The sequence below is a fragment of the Bombus vosnesenskii genome, unplaced genomic scaffold, assembly GCF_011952255.1.
Source record: "Bombus vosnesenskii isolate JDL3184/JDL3185 unplaced genomic scaffold, Bvos_JDL3184-5_v1.1 scf7180000013266, whole genome shotgun sequence".
NCBI classification, from domain to species: Eukaryota; Metazoa; Arthropoda; class Insecta; order Hymenoptera; family Apidae; genus Bombus; species Bombus vosnesenskii.
This window is the reverse complement of record NW_022882926.1, coordinates 990,343-1,007,781: the sequence shown is the minus strand read 5'-3', so window position 1 is coordinate 1,007,781 and position 17,439 is coordinate 990,343. Positions and strand designations below refer to the sequence as shown.

Below are 17,439 nucleotides of genomic sequence, written 5' to 3'. Positions count from 1 at the left end.
CACACCTTATACCATTTCTCTGTAATATCTTAGTCTACGACGGCGCCTCTTTGGCCTTTATCTCGCATACATTATACGGCCCTGAGCGGGCCGGGCTACATTCGAACAGGGTGGGGATGCAACTGAAGGGGGTCGAAGGGTAATTGAAAATAACTGCCGTGTCTGAAATACGCCTAATCCTTTATATTCCGACTAAGATAAACCTGATATGATCATCTGCAATTTTTGGTTATCGTACTTTTACCTATGTAATTTCCCACATGTGAAATATTGTAAGTATCCGCAATTGAGATTAATCATTATTGTAGGAAGGTAAGTATTTTCTAGAAAATTTTTCTTCTGATATAAGATAGAAAATTTGTTATTTTGTCTATATTGTTTGTACACCATAAAAATATATGGTTTTTACATAGATAGACATCCCTTAAATGTAAAATGTTATAGTAAAAATGTTAACTTTACAAATTTTCTTGACACACTAAAATATAGATATATCGCTAATGTGTAACAATTTATTCACATTCACCTTTATTAAAAAAGAAGAAGTAAAGAAATATAAAATACAATGTTGTAAAAATTACATACACCTGTTATATTTACATGAAAAATTTTTAAGTAATAATAAGCTTAATATTATATTTAATATGTTTTAGCTTCCTCCTCCTTTTCCTAAAGTAAGTACCAATAATGATCTGCTATTTCTTTCGTGTTGAAAAAATTAAAGGTTTTGTGATTTTTGATATAACTTTATCCTAAGATTTTTATGAATTAAACGTTTCAACTTTTTAAATTCCTTTTTAGTGTCTCTGGTTAGTCAGATACTCAAAATTTCATAGATTATGTGAACTTTCGCGACTGACTGTAATAAGCGTTTAGACTAACTTTTATTTCAACTACAAATAAAAACAAGATTAATTTTCTAATTAATTTATTTTCATCTTGAACTCACAAGGAATTAGACAAGAATGCAATTGAACAAGCTCTGTAGTTGATCTTTTTAGTTCGATTGTGTGTTACAATCTCATTAAAAACTGAAAAATAAGAGGATTTACTTTTTTTAGTTTTATCTCTAAACTTATTAGGTATAACCCAATGTTTATATTTTGTGTATAAATTAATAACATGAACCAAAGTATCAACAAGCAAATTGATATTTCTAAATATTTTCTTTGAGCAAATACTTTGTATTAATTTGAGTATAAAATTAGAATCTTTTTAAATTGTTTCTCTATTTTGAAAAAAATTTCAGGTGAAGACGATAGAATTTGTAATACGATAATTTATTTATGATAAAGTCTGTCTACGACATATATGTACGCTCGTTCCAGACATCGCAGTTGAACGGATTGCAGATATGTAGGCGCACTGGCAATGAGTTAACGTGAGCAACGCAAGAATATACGTATTGTGATTAAAGTTGATATAATCTCTTTATATGCAGAATAAGTTTAGGTTGTGACGCGAAAGCTGATACGAAGTAGTACATTCTAATACGATCTTCATTAAATGACAGGCAAGGTTGCTTACCTTATCTAAGGAAAAAGTTAAAAACTTCTAGAAGGAGGTTTATAGGCGGAGATGGATCAAAGTTTCCAAGTTTCAAAGAACTGTCGAGGTTCTCTAAGTTAAGTTTTGCGGCGCAACGAACTTAATCGCAGAACGTCCTGATTGGCTCATTATAGGAAAGCTTTAAGCATAACGTAAAGACGATTTATCGAATTTCCATTGACGTTGAACAAAATAGCTCTTAAGGTATTGCGTTACCGAAAATTTTCTCAATAAATCGAAGTATTCCTCTCTATTTCCACACGTGATTCGAGCTCTTTCGATAAAGTATGATTGATCTTTGATCAACAGTATTTATAAAATTGCACTCTCATTTAATATTATATAGAAAACATAATGTTCCTTTACCATTGCAAATTTATACTACAGTACGCAAATCATTGATATTACTGAAAATAAAAAAATAATAAAATTCTCAAAATGGAATAATAAAAGATCACATTATACAGAACTTAAGAAATTGTTTAATTCTGCAATTATCAAAAAGATTAAATTTACGATTGCCACATATCGTTTTCATAACGTATCATCAAGGTATTTAAGTTAAAACTAAATTCATACTCACAACTGCCTGATCCCTAATCTAAAATTCTAAATTTCTAAATTTTTAGTGCAGTAATATCATCTTAAATTAAATCGTTATTAAGGAATTTTACTAATGTACAATTTAAACAATACGACTAAAATACAGTTTAGACCACGACAAGATGTTTTTAATGAGGCCTGTCAAAATTATAAGAGAATGTCATGGACAACATAAGAAATGTGGTGGAAATAACTCTCGATTTTTATTAATAGTATGCAATTCAAACTGTATCAAAACCGCGTACATTAAAATATATGTATATTAAAATATAATTCCACATAAAGATTGATTTTACTGATTTAATACCAAGGTCATTCCATAAATTCCTATAATTCTCATTCATAATGAAGCAATAAAAAGATACGATGTTGTGATTCATTTCAATCAATGATATAGCCATTCGTCATTATTTTATGCAATTCCTCTGCATCTTGATAACAGCAGTTTCATTCTATCTTCTTAAAATGATTTTTATCACTCACTTTTTTTTAATAAGCCTAGAAAGGTGCATACAAATTTGTGGAATGATTTGATACAAGTATATATGTATATGCATATCGTAGTATCTATATTATGCAGACACGTCAATGGCTTTAACGTAAATTAAGAGCATTGAATCAATTCAGTTCTCCAATTCACTTTGATATATCTACAGTTTAGCTACTTTTCCCTTTATACTCATATTGCGATCCTCAAATTTTATATCTGAATCAGAAATAAGAGGATGTTTAATGTAAATATAAAACTCGTGCAAAAAGATCAACTTGAGAAATTTGTTAACGATAAAAAAATGTGTTTAGGTTGTGGGTTGACGAAGTACATACACATACTACACATTAGAAATTTGTACGTAATATATAAATATACAAATTTATATATAACGACATAAAGACTCGTAAAATAAATCCTCAATTGCTTTTAAGTAGGTATATAGCCTTTTGTTTCTATTAACCCTTATCTAAACACTACAAAAGTTTATCTCATTTTTCCCTCTTTGCCATAAAGAAGATACATTCTGTCAAATCTGCAAGAGATTTAAACTTAGTCGCTAGTGCGTGCTACGTGGCACGAAGGAGCGAAACCGTCCATTAAGGAGCGGTACAGAAGTAAAGATTACATTCGTAACGTTTCGTCGGGTATTTTCTTGTTGGGGGTGTGAGAAGCAGACAGGACAGCCGCTTATCGCGGCAATAAAAAGCATCGAGCAAGATTGGCATGTTGCCTGGCGTAGACGACGCAATCTTTTCGACTCTTTAGGCATATTCGGATGTACACCGGTTCTCAGATAGCGCTATGAAATATGCTCATCCACGAAGAATGTTCTGACATCGCCGCCTCCTTAGCAGGAGAACGGTGTGACGATACTTAATTTGCACAGACATATACATAATATTTTTGTTATCTTTCATCGCTTTGATTTTAATAGCATGCTAACGATATTTAGTTTGGACAGTTCTAACGAGACAGTATGTTAGAAGATCTATTTTAATACATCTCGTTATGCTTGAAAATTTCAACACCAATTTCACGACTGATGTACTATATAGTGGAATATGCTATAACGAACGAATACTATAGCGAACGATTGTTACGAACAAAATCAAAGTGCGGAGAAGTAATATCAACCCTATCGATTTTCTTACGCCATAAAAGTTCCTGCTTATAATTAAATAGAAGAAATGATCAATCTTCATCGTTTGTAAAATAGATTAATAGTTTATTTATTTGTTCTTTAAAAATGTCCTAATCTAGTCTAAACATATTGTTTATTTATTTTGTTATATAATTGTAACCACGAGGAAAATATAGTAAGAAAGCTAATAGACATAGATACGACATGTAAACAATAAATAAATTAATTTTACAGCATTTTTATAGTTATGTTTCTCACTTTTCGTTAACATTTTCTTGTTTAGATCTCGAAATATATAGTGCGTATTTCAATGTATTCAAGAACGGAGGAGGATCAAGAACGAATTAATTCGTTCTAACATAACAATTGTGGTTTTATTTAGTGACACCAATATTTCGAAAATGAATTAGCATTTTTCACTGTTTGAGACGTTGTTTTAACCAAGTTTTCAGGCTTTATATCTTGTATATTTTACATAAGTTCGATATAATAACACAATCAAATGAATCTGTATCTTCGAACTTTTTAATTCAACTACTATAAATATGTGTGAACCTTTCACGGTATGACAATTTATGGCAAGAAAATGCTACAATGATAATTGTCAATTTATGGAAATCACCAGATATAACAACAAATAACAACAACATAATAATAATATAATAACAACAAATTTTTAGTGAACAAATTTTGAAATCAACATTCCAAGTAAATATCTTCCTTGAAAAAACCTTGATCTGAAAAAGTTAAATCCCGTATCTCTTCTTATTCGCGCAGAAATTGATGTATCTGTAAACTTTACCTGTAGATGTTTACCTTGTATCTGTATCATTTCATGTATATCATATATATTGTGTGTGTGTATGAATTACATATGATGAATGTTACTGGTAGTTTCTTTGTACATTTATATTATGTTAACAGAGAACTCTGGCTGACATTAATCACTGCTTACTTAATTGTTCTATTAGTTTATGTAATTATTTACTACTTATATTCCTTTCACAATGAATATACATATAACATAAAAAATATCTATATTTTGTTTACTAGCATTTCTCTTCTTAAACAATAAATTTCATCTACTTTCATGAAACAAGACATTTTTTACGTATTCACATAGTAATAATATAATTACTTCGACGCAAAGATGATAACCCAAATTAAAGTTATCTGCAAAATCTTCTAAATACACCGCGATGTGATTCGATATTCTATCTTCTTTAAATTTTTCCTTACTTACGTTTACACCACGCGAAACGATTTATTACCCAAATTGTGACATCAAAGTCTGATTTCCCTCGAATCTTAATTTGTACTCTCCTTAACGCGGCGCTTCTTCCACCTACGACCTTTAATCGTCACTCGCTCGAACAGGATCCTGTTTCAGGGTTACAGGCTTCGTGCGGAACTCCAATACGGATTTACATCGTCTGAGAGCAGGGAGACGAACGTAGGAAAGAGAAGGCGAATAGAAACGACAGCAAACGAAGGATAGGTCCGGACGACGATTAAACAATGCTACGGAAACATCGAGGATGCCAAGGTTTGGCGTGTCCTTCTCTTTCTCCATAGTTTGGGAGCACCAACAGATGTGCGCGGTATCACGGACCCAACGTATATTTTATAGACGTGTATACGTAGACGGAGACTCAAACACACGCGTATCTTGCTGTGTACGTTGCACCTCATCCTCGCGAGGGTCCCGCACCTCAATGTCTCTGATCTTGTTAAAGACGCACTGAACCACAAATAGCCGGCATCCATTCAAATATTAGCGAGAAATCTAGCTACATACTTAAGCTAGCTAGTTGCACGGCAATAACAACTTAGTGGTGGGTGATATCGCAGCAGCAAAACAGAAAACGTATCGTTGGTTAACTTAACAAAGTGATAAATATGACAAAATTATAACGTAATCTGTTTGGTGTCTAATCAGAGTCTGGTAAAGATAGCTGATAAACTAGATAAAAAAAAAACTTGACACTTTTGTAGTTTTGCGTATATTTCACGAATACTAGCAAATTGTTGTACTACGTAATGCAAGAAGTTTACTTACGATGTCTAAATGTAGCTAATCTAATTACGTACATGTCTGCTATAGGAAGGTTACAAGGCTCAAATAAAGTTTCTTATATATTTACAATATCGATAATATGTGATATAATTAGATTGCAATTACAGATACTTTATAGAAACATTGAGTAACAAGTAAAGTATTAAAATCTGTCACAACACACACACGACTATACTAAATACATACGAGTTAAACAACTCCATTTCCTGAAAATTCCTTAATTTTAGTATCAACACTGGTGTTTAATTTACCTAAAACGAACTAATTAATCTCGAAGGATTTAATCGGTATCACTGTTGTACGATTCGGATGTGAAGCCCGAAATTTAAAAATTTTATATATTAATTAAATTCGCATATTTTATAATTTTCAATCCACTTTATCTTGCTGCAATCATCAAAAAAATCTTAAACTTTGTATATTACAACTTTAACTCTTTCTGTACTTATCACCTTCTGAAGAACACAAAAATAATCTATGTATATACATATATGCACACATTATCATCGAAAGTTCGTATATTATCAAAATATAGGTAATATATATATCATAAAACACCTATAATTTCATACCTTCAAATGAAATAATTTTAGTGTTTTTTATTTTTACTTGCAATTTAATTGTTTCTGTACCCCTTTCGTTAAAAAATCCTTGCATTTATTATGTATTCCGACTCCACTAATTTTAATAATGCATCAACACTTGGAATTACGATAACAATCCCAAACATTGGAACGTAGGGTAAACCCGTAGGACAAAGCCACGTACAGGATACCGTAAATCTGTACGTACAATCTGTGCATGCCTGTCGATGCGGAAAGACCACGACAAACCGCTGGATTTAATTCAGATACATGCCACAGCAATTACGAGTGCACGTTCCGAAAGACGTCTTCTTTTACGCGCCCCCTTACAAGGCATAAAAGGTGGTGGGTAGGGTCGTTCTGAGGAGTGGAGTTTGCCTTTGTACAGACTCGCAGTGGCGTTGAAGCCGACAAAAGATAAGCCGTTATTTATAACCGAGCTTAGAGCCATTGCGTGGCGGGGGTGGCTTTAGGGAAAATAAAATCACTCCGGAATCTCACAACTCGCGTGTATAACCCCCGCAAAAGTATCTTTTCCCCGTTTCTAATGTCGAAAGGTGATAAACGAGTAAGTTAAGCACGAAAATTACCTTAATTACAACAGTCAGTGCTTTTTGTAAAGAAAAAATAGTTTTGCATAGAACTTTAGGATATTCGTTCCTAAACTCCCGTCGAAACTAGTAGCATAAACTATACGTAAGTAATTAGAGATCGGAGAGATATGTATCTCTAAGATATATGTATATGTAAGTAATTTCAATTTACGTATCATTGTACTTTCGCATGAATTAGCAAGGAATTGGCAATTAATACGTAGGATTTAATAGAAGACATTCAACGAATATGACACTCTCTTATTCGTATTTGATATCTACGAGTCAAATTTCCTGTCAGCATACTATTTTACAGTATACTTTGTTCTACGAATAGATAAAACTAAATCCAATGCAAAACTATTTGCCATCTTCTTTGCAACATAGAGTCGAAAATGATAAAAGTTTCTTGGAAGAGCAATTTTTTCTCAGGATAAATATGTAATAAGCATAAAAAGCGCGAGTTCGACCCTCCCATCAAGCTTCCACGTCAGACGACTCTGTGGTTCCAAGCTTATCACGTTCGAAAAAAACAACTTGGATCTAACACGTAACTACGTAATTCTCATTAATTCGACGAAAGAAATATCATATTAAACACAACAGCAACGTAACATTCTGAAGAATTGCGGTTTAATCTTCAAAGAAATTCCATGTCGCAGTATTTCCAATTAAACGGTCCATAAAGTAGCTGTGGCAAATCCTGAAACGTCTCCTGAGAAGAAGCTACCGTGCAAACGATACCAATGCAAACTCGTCCCCGTTTTATTTCCGAAGAGCCTACTGAAGCGTAACCCGAAGATCCGAGCGGAGACGACGGCGATATCTAAAGATTCGTCTTCGATGGCTCGTAGCTGGGTCGCAGGGGATGGAGGCACGGTGGGTGGAGGGCAGTTGAAACTGCAGGTTGGCAGAGAGAAGGGGATGGAGGTGGAGGCGGATGGGGGCGTCACGAGCGACGCCGGTAGTGAGGGTAAAAGGGAGGGGGTCGGTACAGGGGTCGAAGCTTCCAGTCTGCAGAGGGTGCACCCCCACCCGCTGAGGGTGGGTGGTACCCAGTTCTCGAACTGATCAATACCTGAAACACCGCGAGGTATCGTCCCGCTATTTCCGGTGTCCCAACGTGGCCGGAAATGAAGGCGTTAAAAATATATAGAGAGATGTATATAGTATATAGATATATATATATATATATATATATACCTACGTAGACATACAGGACAGAATCTACCAGGCCAGATAGTAGCAACGTAATATCTTCTCCAGCAACTGTTTCGTATAGCTGGCCTCAATAGCGAGTTTGCCGGATGAATTTTTGTTGTCTGGATGGGTAGTGCCTTTACGATAATGGTAACCGCGGCTTTGCCAGAAATACGCATAGAATACGTTTGTTACCTTTTGATTCTGTTACTAAACGGCTGACAGATGAGAATAGATATACTCGTTAATATTCTTCGAGATAACGGGCAAGAAGTATGTATTTTCTCTCTTGATTTGTCATACCGAGACGATACATACTTCGGTCTCTGCAAGATTACATATTTTTCAAATGGGTATCGACGCGTTGATTCGAACATTTGCAGGGAAACAGTTTTTCACCTAACAATGAAACGTAAAAGAACTGAACAATATTACATATAGCAACTTTATTGAGAATAGAAAAACGTTCACTTCAAATCTATCATGTTCGTTCGATTGAATTAGAATTGTCTATTTCCGTATATTCCAGTGTTTAACTAAGAAGTATATAAATTTTAAAATTTATATATGGATTGTCGCTTAATAATTTGTTAAATACTAAACACGGAATCGTGTCTTTGGACACCAAATTTACTTTTAATCAAATTTTATTAATCAACGCCACTTCACATTCTCCGTATTAAGGAGCGCCGATTTTTTTTATTACAACTATACGTTGCAGTATATCCACCGGTTGTGACTTGAAATTAGAAATAGGAAATCGATACAGGCTTGATAATCAAACCCATACAGAAACCATTGAATAACCATCATCGTGATGCAAAGTACTCTTCGTTCCATAACCCAATATTTAATTTTTGCTTGGCGAATGCGTGGCGTTGTTCTAATAACGTAATATTCGGCGTAAGATGATTAAAAGCTCGTAGCTTCAATGTTTGAAATTCATAGAATCTGGTTATAACGAGCCGGAAGAGTAGGTGGATAGTAGCAGGTACAAGAATGCAAAGAATTCGTGTAATCTTCAGGTTGGAGGGCGTGACCAAATGTCTGGTGTGGAACTGTGGATTTGCAAAATCTCCACGAAGGGGTTGGTTTAGTATATCAACAGGTAGAAGTAGCGCGTCCTTGTCCCTACTGGATAAGCCGTCGGCTAAGCGCCGGCGCTGGCTAAACCGGTTGCACCCTCCCGAGGGTGTGACCTATCATCCCCATTGGACCAACCGGACGTGTGAAAAAGAGAGAGACACAGTCCTGCGCGGATAACGACTTTTTTAAATCTATCAACACGAAGGGAGGAGCCTTTATCGGTGCATGTCACAGCTATCTAACTTTAACTAAATTCTTATCGCATGCATTGATTCACACGTTCTACATTGTAGGTACTTGATAAGTAGCGAGCATTCTCTTTGTAAACTGTAGCTATTATTTTATTATGCTAGGCTGTAATCTCGGTAAATTTCTCTACGTTGGTCGCTATTTGTTTCCTTACAGCAGCCAAGGATATGTAACGAGGTACGCGAATGAAGTGCTTCATTGAAATTAGAACTATCTTACGAGAAAGTTAAAATCGAATGGCCATATTCAGATACCAGTACTAACTGAAGTAAGGCTGTGCGATTAGAACTTGGAAATGAAAATGAAAATAGCAAGGAGAATTTTTATCCTTTTATCTCTTAAATATCTTATGGATTAACGTCCAACGTGCTCATCGCATTCTTGCTACTGTATTGTATTGACGTTGGTTATCGACATAATTCCGGGTTGCGGTTGTTCCAGTCTGCAGAAAACCTTAGATGCTGCCCTGTTGGATTAATAAAAAAAGGTTGTAATACATCGACAGTAGTTGGGGAAAGGGGAAAATATCCGCATGGGTCAGCCGAAAGAGACTTAGACTGCGGAGATGGCCGCCTCAATATCGGCTTTTCGGATGCTTGAGGTACTTATCTAATGTCTTATATTTTCCACTGGACTGCCCATTCAAATTTCAATTCACAGACGATTCACTGTATCCTTCTGTCAGAAAAAGTTTCCATAAACTAGTTTTTTAAATATACTTCCTGCAATAGTCCCATTAATATTTCTTAAGTATCAACGATAATTAATCTTTCTATATTTTCTTTCATCACAATAAAATGTATAGAAGAACATGGCATATTTGTAACAATAGGTAGTAGTACTTTTCTAATGATTTTTTAAATATTCAATTTTTGTACTTAACACTCTTCGAATTTTACCACCTCGTAATTTGTTCCAGTAAATGTAAATAATTCATATATAACGATGATCGTAATTTTTTAGACGAATAACAGGTGCATTTGTCGATATATCACTTGGATTTTTTTTACTATCACTGGAAATAATGTTCTCCACACCTCGTCGTACGCGCCAGTTATCTTACAGAGATATCATGTGGCATATCCCACGTTACTTATCAAAGATAAGTACTCAGTAGTTTTCAGGACGGTTCCGAGTACTGTTGGCCCACTCATTGATCCGCAACCGTTCATCTTCATTCCACGAAACTTCAAAGAAAAGAACAGTGAAAATGTACAGTCGAAAGTTGACATAGAAATTCCTGCCACGTTTCTATTAACAAGAATCTGAGTCCGCTTCCGAATGAAAATGTGATTTCTATGGAAGTTCACGCGATCGCGTATGATAGTAGACAATATGAAGGACCGGATAATGTCGCCTCATGGTTTGCTATCTTTGTTAGCCACGTACTTAGGAATTTTCTCGATTTTCTCGATCACGATGTGTCAAAGTACTTGCCCTACGAGATGTTTGTGCCACCTCAGCCAACAACCAAGAACTGTCATGTGTTCAAAACAAGGCTTGGAAGTGTTTCCTGAAAATATAAGCGACGTGGTAGGTGAATTCTCTCTGTAAGATTAAGCTAATGACGAATTCATCTTCGTAGTGTTGGAAAGAAGAAAAAAAGTGTTTGCGAGTGTTGGTAATGGCGGTGTAACAGACATTTTCTATGCTTTATCGCGTTAATGATTAAAAAAGCAACTAAGAATGAGTCATTACTACAAATGTACCGGTAGAGAAAGGAAATGAGTATCTTGAAGAGTATCTTGCATATGTAAAAATATGTAAAAGTACTATATATGTCGAACTATGTAAAAATAGCAATGTCAACATACGTAGAAGTACTGCAGTATGAAAATATGCATGCATACACATGTACGAAATTTTTCGTTCGAATCATTAATACGTTTTCGCTTTGAGAATCAATCAACGTTATATAAATTGTATTCTGATATTATAAATATCATTTCACATGAAATTTTATATTATCTGTAATAACTTTGGACACAATGGATTTCAATCTTATGAGATATGAGCAATAATCTTTTATAGATTGATGTCATGTATTGATCATAAAACGTTACGTACAAGAAATGATGACATACCAGTTACAAGAATGTGCATTCGATATTGGCAACGTTTTAAAGAACGATTTATTAACTATTTCGTGACAATCATCTTTTAATTATGTTTTAGGTAGAACAATTAAATTTATCCAACAATCTATTAACGAATATCAGCGATGATATTACGCGACTCACAGATTTACAATACCTGAATTTAGCAAGAAATAAATTAAGTTCGTTGCCCGAGGATTTAAGGTCTTTGAAAAGTTTACGACGATTGGATCTAAGCGACAACAAGATAAAAGACGTCGTTGACATCAGATCCTTAGGACAACTACCATCGTTAACGGTTCTACACCTATCCACAAATCCATTATCCAAATTGGAGGGATTAATGAGCGCCAGTATCGAAGCTTTGGATGCTAGTTACTGCGGTACAATTATATTTCATTAATTATATGAATATTTTCATAATAAACTTGTTACGTACTCTTCAATTATTCTTTGTTCATCGTAAACATGAATTTTCCAAGGCTTTTATTTCAAATAAATTTTCAAAGATATAAAAACCGAAATTCCAAATACAAGTACCAATTAAATTTTATTTAATATTCGGAAGATTTATTTGTTTAATTCTTTCATTGAAAGCGACAGTAGCTAAATAATATATTTAATACGTATAAGGACACCGTAAATTTATTCCTCGATGTAAATACGCTTCTGAGAAGAAACTTTAATTGTTAACCATCGAGTTTGTTTTTAACGCCTTTTCATTTAACAGAGATACGGCAACTCACTAATACATCGTTGGATAATCTACCAGCACTGACTATGCTTACGTTAATGGGAAACCCACTGAAAAACATTGACAAAACATGGAGTCCAAAATTACAGTGGCTCGATATGTCTGACTGCCACTTAAATTACTTAAGACCCGATACTTTCAATGGATTTCCAGCGCTTGAAGAGCTTCGACTGTCCAACAATCCTACCTTAGTCTACAGCACGAGGTAAGCAATCGAAATTCTAAGCAAAGAAACTATTCCTTAAGCCGAGGACAACGTTTGAGAATTAATTGTAATACGAAAGATGATTCAGTTTTGGTTATGAAGAAATATCCAAAACAAAAAATTAAAATCATAGTCTTACATGTATAACTGTTTCTGCAACTCTGGTTGCGATATCAATTTTCGTTTGTATTATCGTACAGTATGATCGTTACGTCGTTATTCGCATAAAAAATCTATTTTTTACTATACAAATATGAAAAATATTAAGAACATGTGACATTACAGGATGACGTTGAAAGGAATAAGAAACTGTAAGAACGAAGCCAATTACTCGCAACTAATTAAATTTGCAGCCGTTATTCTAATTTTAATTAGAGAATGAACGAAATTTTATAATTTCCTCTTCAAATTAATATTATACGATCTAGAACATAATATTTTCTAAGAAGCATTAGATTCTTTTCTATTATTACCAGCCTATCAAGTTATTATCTTATTATATACACCAGTCTTTTTCTATTCTTTCCGTATTCTTATTATACTACTGAAGCTATTAAATTTAGAAAGATATTACATCTCTCTATGAAAAAGTAACACAAGTAAGAGGTAGTGAACCCCATAAGAAATATTGATTTTGTGTAAAAATATAAAAATTGCTATCCTTACAACTATTTCGTCTTTAACTTTTAAAAATAAAAAAGAAAGAAAGATAAATGAAACCCAATTTAATATTTTAACAGTTGAGTATGTTAGCCTATTTTACACTTACATAAACAATATCGTGAATATTTTATTTTCAGAAACTCGACATTGACACACTCGAAACTAAAGAAGCTGGACGTGTCGAGATGTAATCTGGATAGGCCAGGTCTACACGGATTTCCCTTATTGACTCAGGCTCGATTATCCCGCAATATGATTCGCATGCTGCCGGATCGAATCTTCGCTAAAAATAGAGAACTCGGCTTCCTCTACCTTAACGCGAATGGAGTTGAAAAATTGAATATGAGCACGTTCGAGGGTCTAGTGAAACTGCAAGTATTAGATTTGTCTGCCAATTACTTGGAAGTGATTCACCCATTGACATTTCACGAAAATGTTGAACTCAAATTGCTCAACTTATCCTACAACGTTTTGCACGAGCTTCCAAACTTCACGTCAACGGTAGCAACGTTAGACGCATCGTCAAACTTGATAAGTGATCTAAATGGAAACTTCTTGGCAAACATGCCAAAAATAAGGAGCGTTATTTTGAGTGATAATCGACTACAAAGGCTTCCAGCAAAATTAAAATCCACATCACTGAAGAATTTAGATTTAAGGCAAAATAGAATAATCGAGGTGCTCAACGATACGTTTCTTCAGTTACCGCAACTACTAAGAATCGACTTATCAGGTTTGATTTTTACCAGTTTATCGATAGATCTGCTACCATACCTATCTTGAGATCTTCAAGTATTTTTGAAACGTATCTCTTTAATGATTTACCTGCTCGTGTATCGTGTATAAGTCGACCAATCGAAATACATCGTAGACGTTAATTTTCAAAACTAAACAACCGATAAATTTTTTTAACGATTAATGTTAATTTTAATTAGCATCTTATCATATTAAATTTATGACACAGAGGTAGCGAGGAAAATTAAATAACCGATTACTAATTTGCTCAGACAATAGTTGTTAATCAATTGTTTTGATAATGCTTAGAATTATTCGAATTTTTTTAATGATAGCAAACTTTTTAAATTTTTAGGAAATCGTTTGACAGAAGCTATAAATCCAGAAGTTTTTCGAAACAATCCAGATATAAACAACGTAAAATTAGAGGATAACCCATGGCGTTGCGACTGTGAAGACTTATACATGTTGTATACTTTTCTAACTGAACGACCAGCAAAAACTGTGGAACAAACTTTGCTTTGTCAAAGTCCATCGAACGTATCTGGTTATACCTGGCTAACTGCTTGTTTCAACGCATGGAATGGATCTGTTTATTACAACAAGGACAGAACCTGGGGATTTGTGATGCTCGTTATTCTTACAATCATTGTTTTATGTGGAACTTTCATATCTATCAGACATATGATGAGGATTAAAAGGAGAGCTATCGAACAAAGACAACAATTGGAAACTTTAAGACTATTAAGACAAAGAAGGTGAGGAAGACTCTTTTAAAGAATTCAGACTTACACGATTTATAAACTTAACTACACAAGAACTCTCTAAGAATAAAAAATATTATATTGAAATTTTTTATATACGATATTATGAATATCTAATTTGAAACGATTACTTATCCATTTAAAACTGACGATAATAATCACGAAAGTATTTCAATTCAGACGGATTGCATTATTAAAAAATTATTCGACTATAGCAAACAAAATAACTATTCCAAAAAAAGTGTTAAAACTTTATAAGCGATCTGTTTTAAATGAACAAAGTGTTTTCCCTAAAGATAAAACAGATAGTAAGGAATTTTCTTTTAAAATTACGAAAACGAGAACTATACAAATAATTCTTTGCAATTTTTCCGATATAGTGATATTAACTACAAAATTTAAAATTACAGTTCAAGAACATTTTCATCTTTTCTTAATTATCATTTTATATCTGTCAATCTGTACAAATTACAATATTACCTATGTACAATAAATTAGAAATCTGTTTTACCTCAATGAAATAAGTTTATTTAAAAAGATCAAAGTATAGCTGCGGTTATAAATTAACGATTGTATACTTAACAATCCTTTATAAATCTCATTTACAAAAGCTAAGTGTCTCTTTTCGGAAGTTGTATTCTTTTAAAATCCATATTGATGAAATCTCTTTTAAAGTTATCAAGATAAGAATCCAAATATTTAATTGACTTTATCTATTCTCATTTCAATTATTTACTCTCAATTCAATTAAATCGTTTTTATTAAATATTTTTTTATCATGAAAAGAAAAAGTAATTGTTGATTGTTCAACAGAAACCAAGCTACGCAACAACAGCAACAAGAACATTTGGAACGTGCACCAGAACCAAGAATCCATCCTCTCGAATTAATAGGGCCACCTAGTTACGAAGAAGCAGTACAAATGCCGAGACTAGCCCGGTCCTTAGATAATTTGGATGAAATTTCAGTAGAAACAAGTTCTGCGCGTGTTATGGGTTCTGCTGATAACATAAGATATAAATATAGAAGAACAAGGAGAACAAAGAAGAGAATTCAGAGTGAGGATGATTTGCTTAGAAGGGAAGAGCGACGACACGAAAGAATCAGAAGAGAAAGAACTACCTCCGTCGATAACAGCGAAACCGCTTTACCACAGAATCAGAAAAATTCTAGAGCCTATATGGCACGTAGAGCCAGAAGGCAAAGCGTGATAAGTGATTCTGTAGAATCAGGAAGCGGAAGAATTCAACCCAGACCGCAAACACCGAACTCAAAAAAAAGGCGACGGAGGTACACAGTTTACGACGGGCACTCGACCGATGACGAAGACTCAGATATTCAACCAGTCGGTTCTAGTAGATCGATTGTGATCAGAGAACTTCGAAGAGAACCTAAGAGCGGTTACAGAGAATCTACCGCAGAACAAGATTCTTGAAGAACTATCTGTTATCAATTTCATTAAAATATTTTTTAAACGAAATGTTATTATATTTTGATATTTTTAATACCTAGCTTTTACGAAATGATCACATTCATAATCATTAATCTACCATCGAAAGATATTAAATAAAACTGATTACTGTCAACGAAAAAGTAATTTTGTAATAACGCACTTGCATTATTCTTCAGAACGATCAAACATGTTGCCAAAATAGTTAAATAAAGATGAAACGTGCAATTAACCAGGATTACGAATTATTAGATCACGCAATAAAGGTATATTTCTCTCGAACGTCTTTTATGCTTACCTTTTATTATATTTTATTAAATTCATATATTTAAAAAATTCAGTGGTGATAAATTATAACTGCTTAGGAGATTTATTATTTAAAGAAATTTAAAAGTTAAAAAGCGACGAACATAATGTTTTAAAGATCATACAAAATGATATAATGTGTAGCATTAATAAGTCCAAGTATTTATTAATAAAAATCAACGAATTAACACGACAAAGTTAGGATAAGGTAAATACAAGGAATCTCTTACACACTATGATTATTTTATATTTTTAATTGGAAATCTTTAGATTACGTTAAGTACTTAATTTTTGCACGTACGTATATCATATCACATTTATCTTATCTTTAAGAAGTCGTCATTCTCAAAATTGCAATATTTCTTTGTAATCTGCTATTAATTTTTTACACATGCTACATGATATATTAGAGTGGATCTAAATTTTTCGTAAGTAATAGATAACATTAGTTTAACTTATGTATGTAATAATAATTCAAATGTCTTAATAAAGAAGTCAAAATATTGTATAAAAATATTTTTCTATGGTTGGATGTAAAGATACATTCTTCGTCTAACACAATGCAAAAGATTTAAAAACATTATATATATATATGTGCGTGTGCGTATAGAATTAATAACGAAATGAAACTTACAGCTGATTATACTTTTACTCACGTGAAACAACATATTTCATTGAGGGATTAGGATTTAATCTAGGAACTGTAAAATTACAGTAATTTCAGATCAACTTGAATACAGTTAGAGTCAGCTTGGCACCGTAGCCGGTAATTTGAGCAATAAACGTACCATTTATCGTAACACATGAAGAAAATTCCAATAGTTGTTCAGAAAAATGTAAATCTCTTAAATAGTAAACAATGATGTTAAACAGACATTTTGTATCTAGGAAT

General features: G+C 33.3%; 1 protein-coding gene across 1 annotated transcript; it reads left to right on the top strand.

Annotated features, from left to right (window-relative positions):
* Positions 1 to 10,668: 10,668 nt before the first annotated feature.
* On the top strand, positions 10,669 to 16,271 carry LOC117230138 (leucine-rich repeat-containing protein 15). The gene is made up of 6 exons (XM_033487260.1): positions 10,669 to 11,107; positions 11,750 to 12,053; positions 12,401 to 12,629; positions 13,430 to 14,025; positions 14,383 to 14,785; positions 15,605 to 16,271. The coding sequence occupies exons 1-6, from the start codon at positions 10,895 to 10,897 to the stop codon at positions 16,224 to 16,226; spliced, it is 2,367 nt and encodes a 788-aa protein (XP_033343151.1). The 5' UTR covers positions 10,669 to 10,894; the 3' UTR covers positions 16,227 to 16,271.
* The last annotated feature ends 1,168 nt before the right edge of the window (positions 16,272 to 17,439 follow it).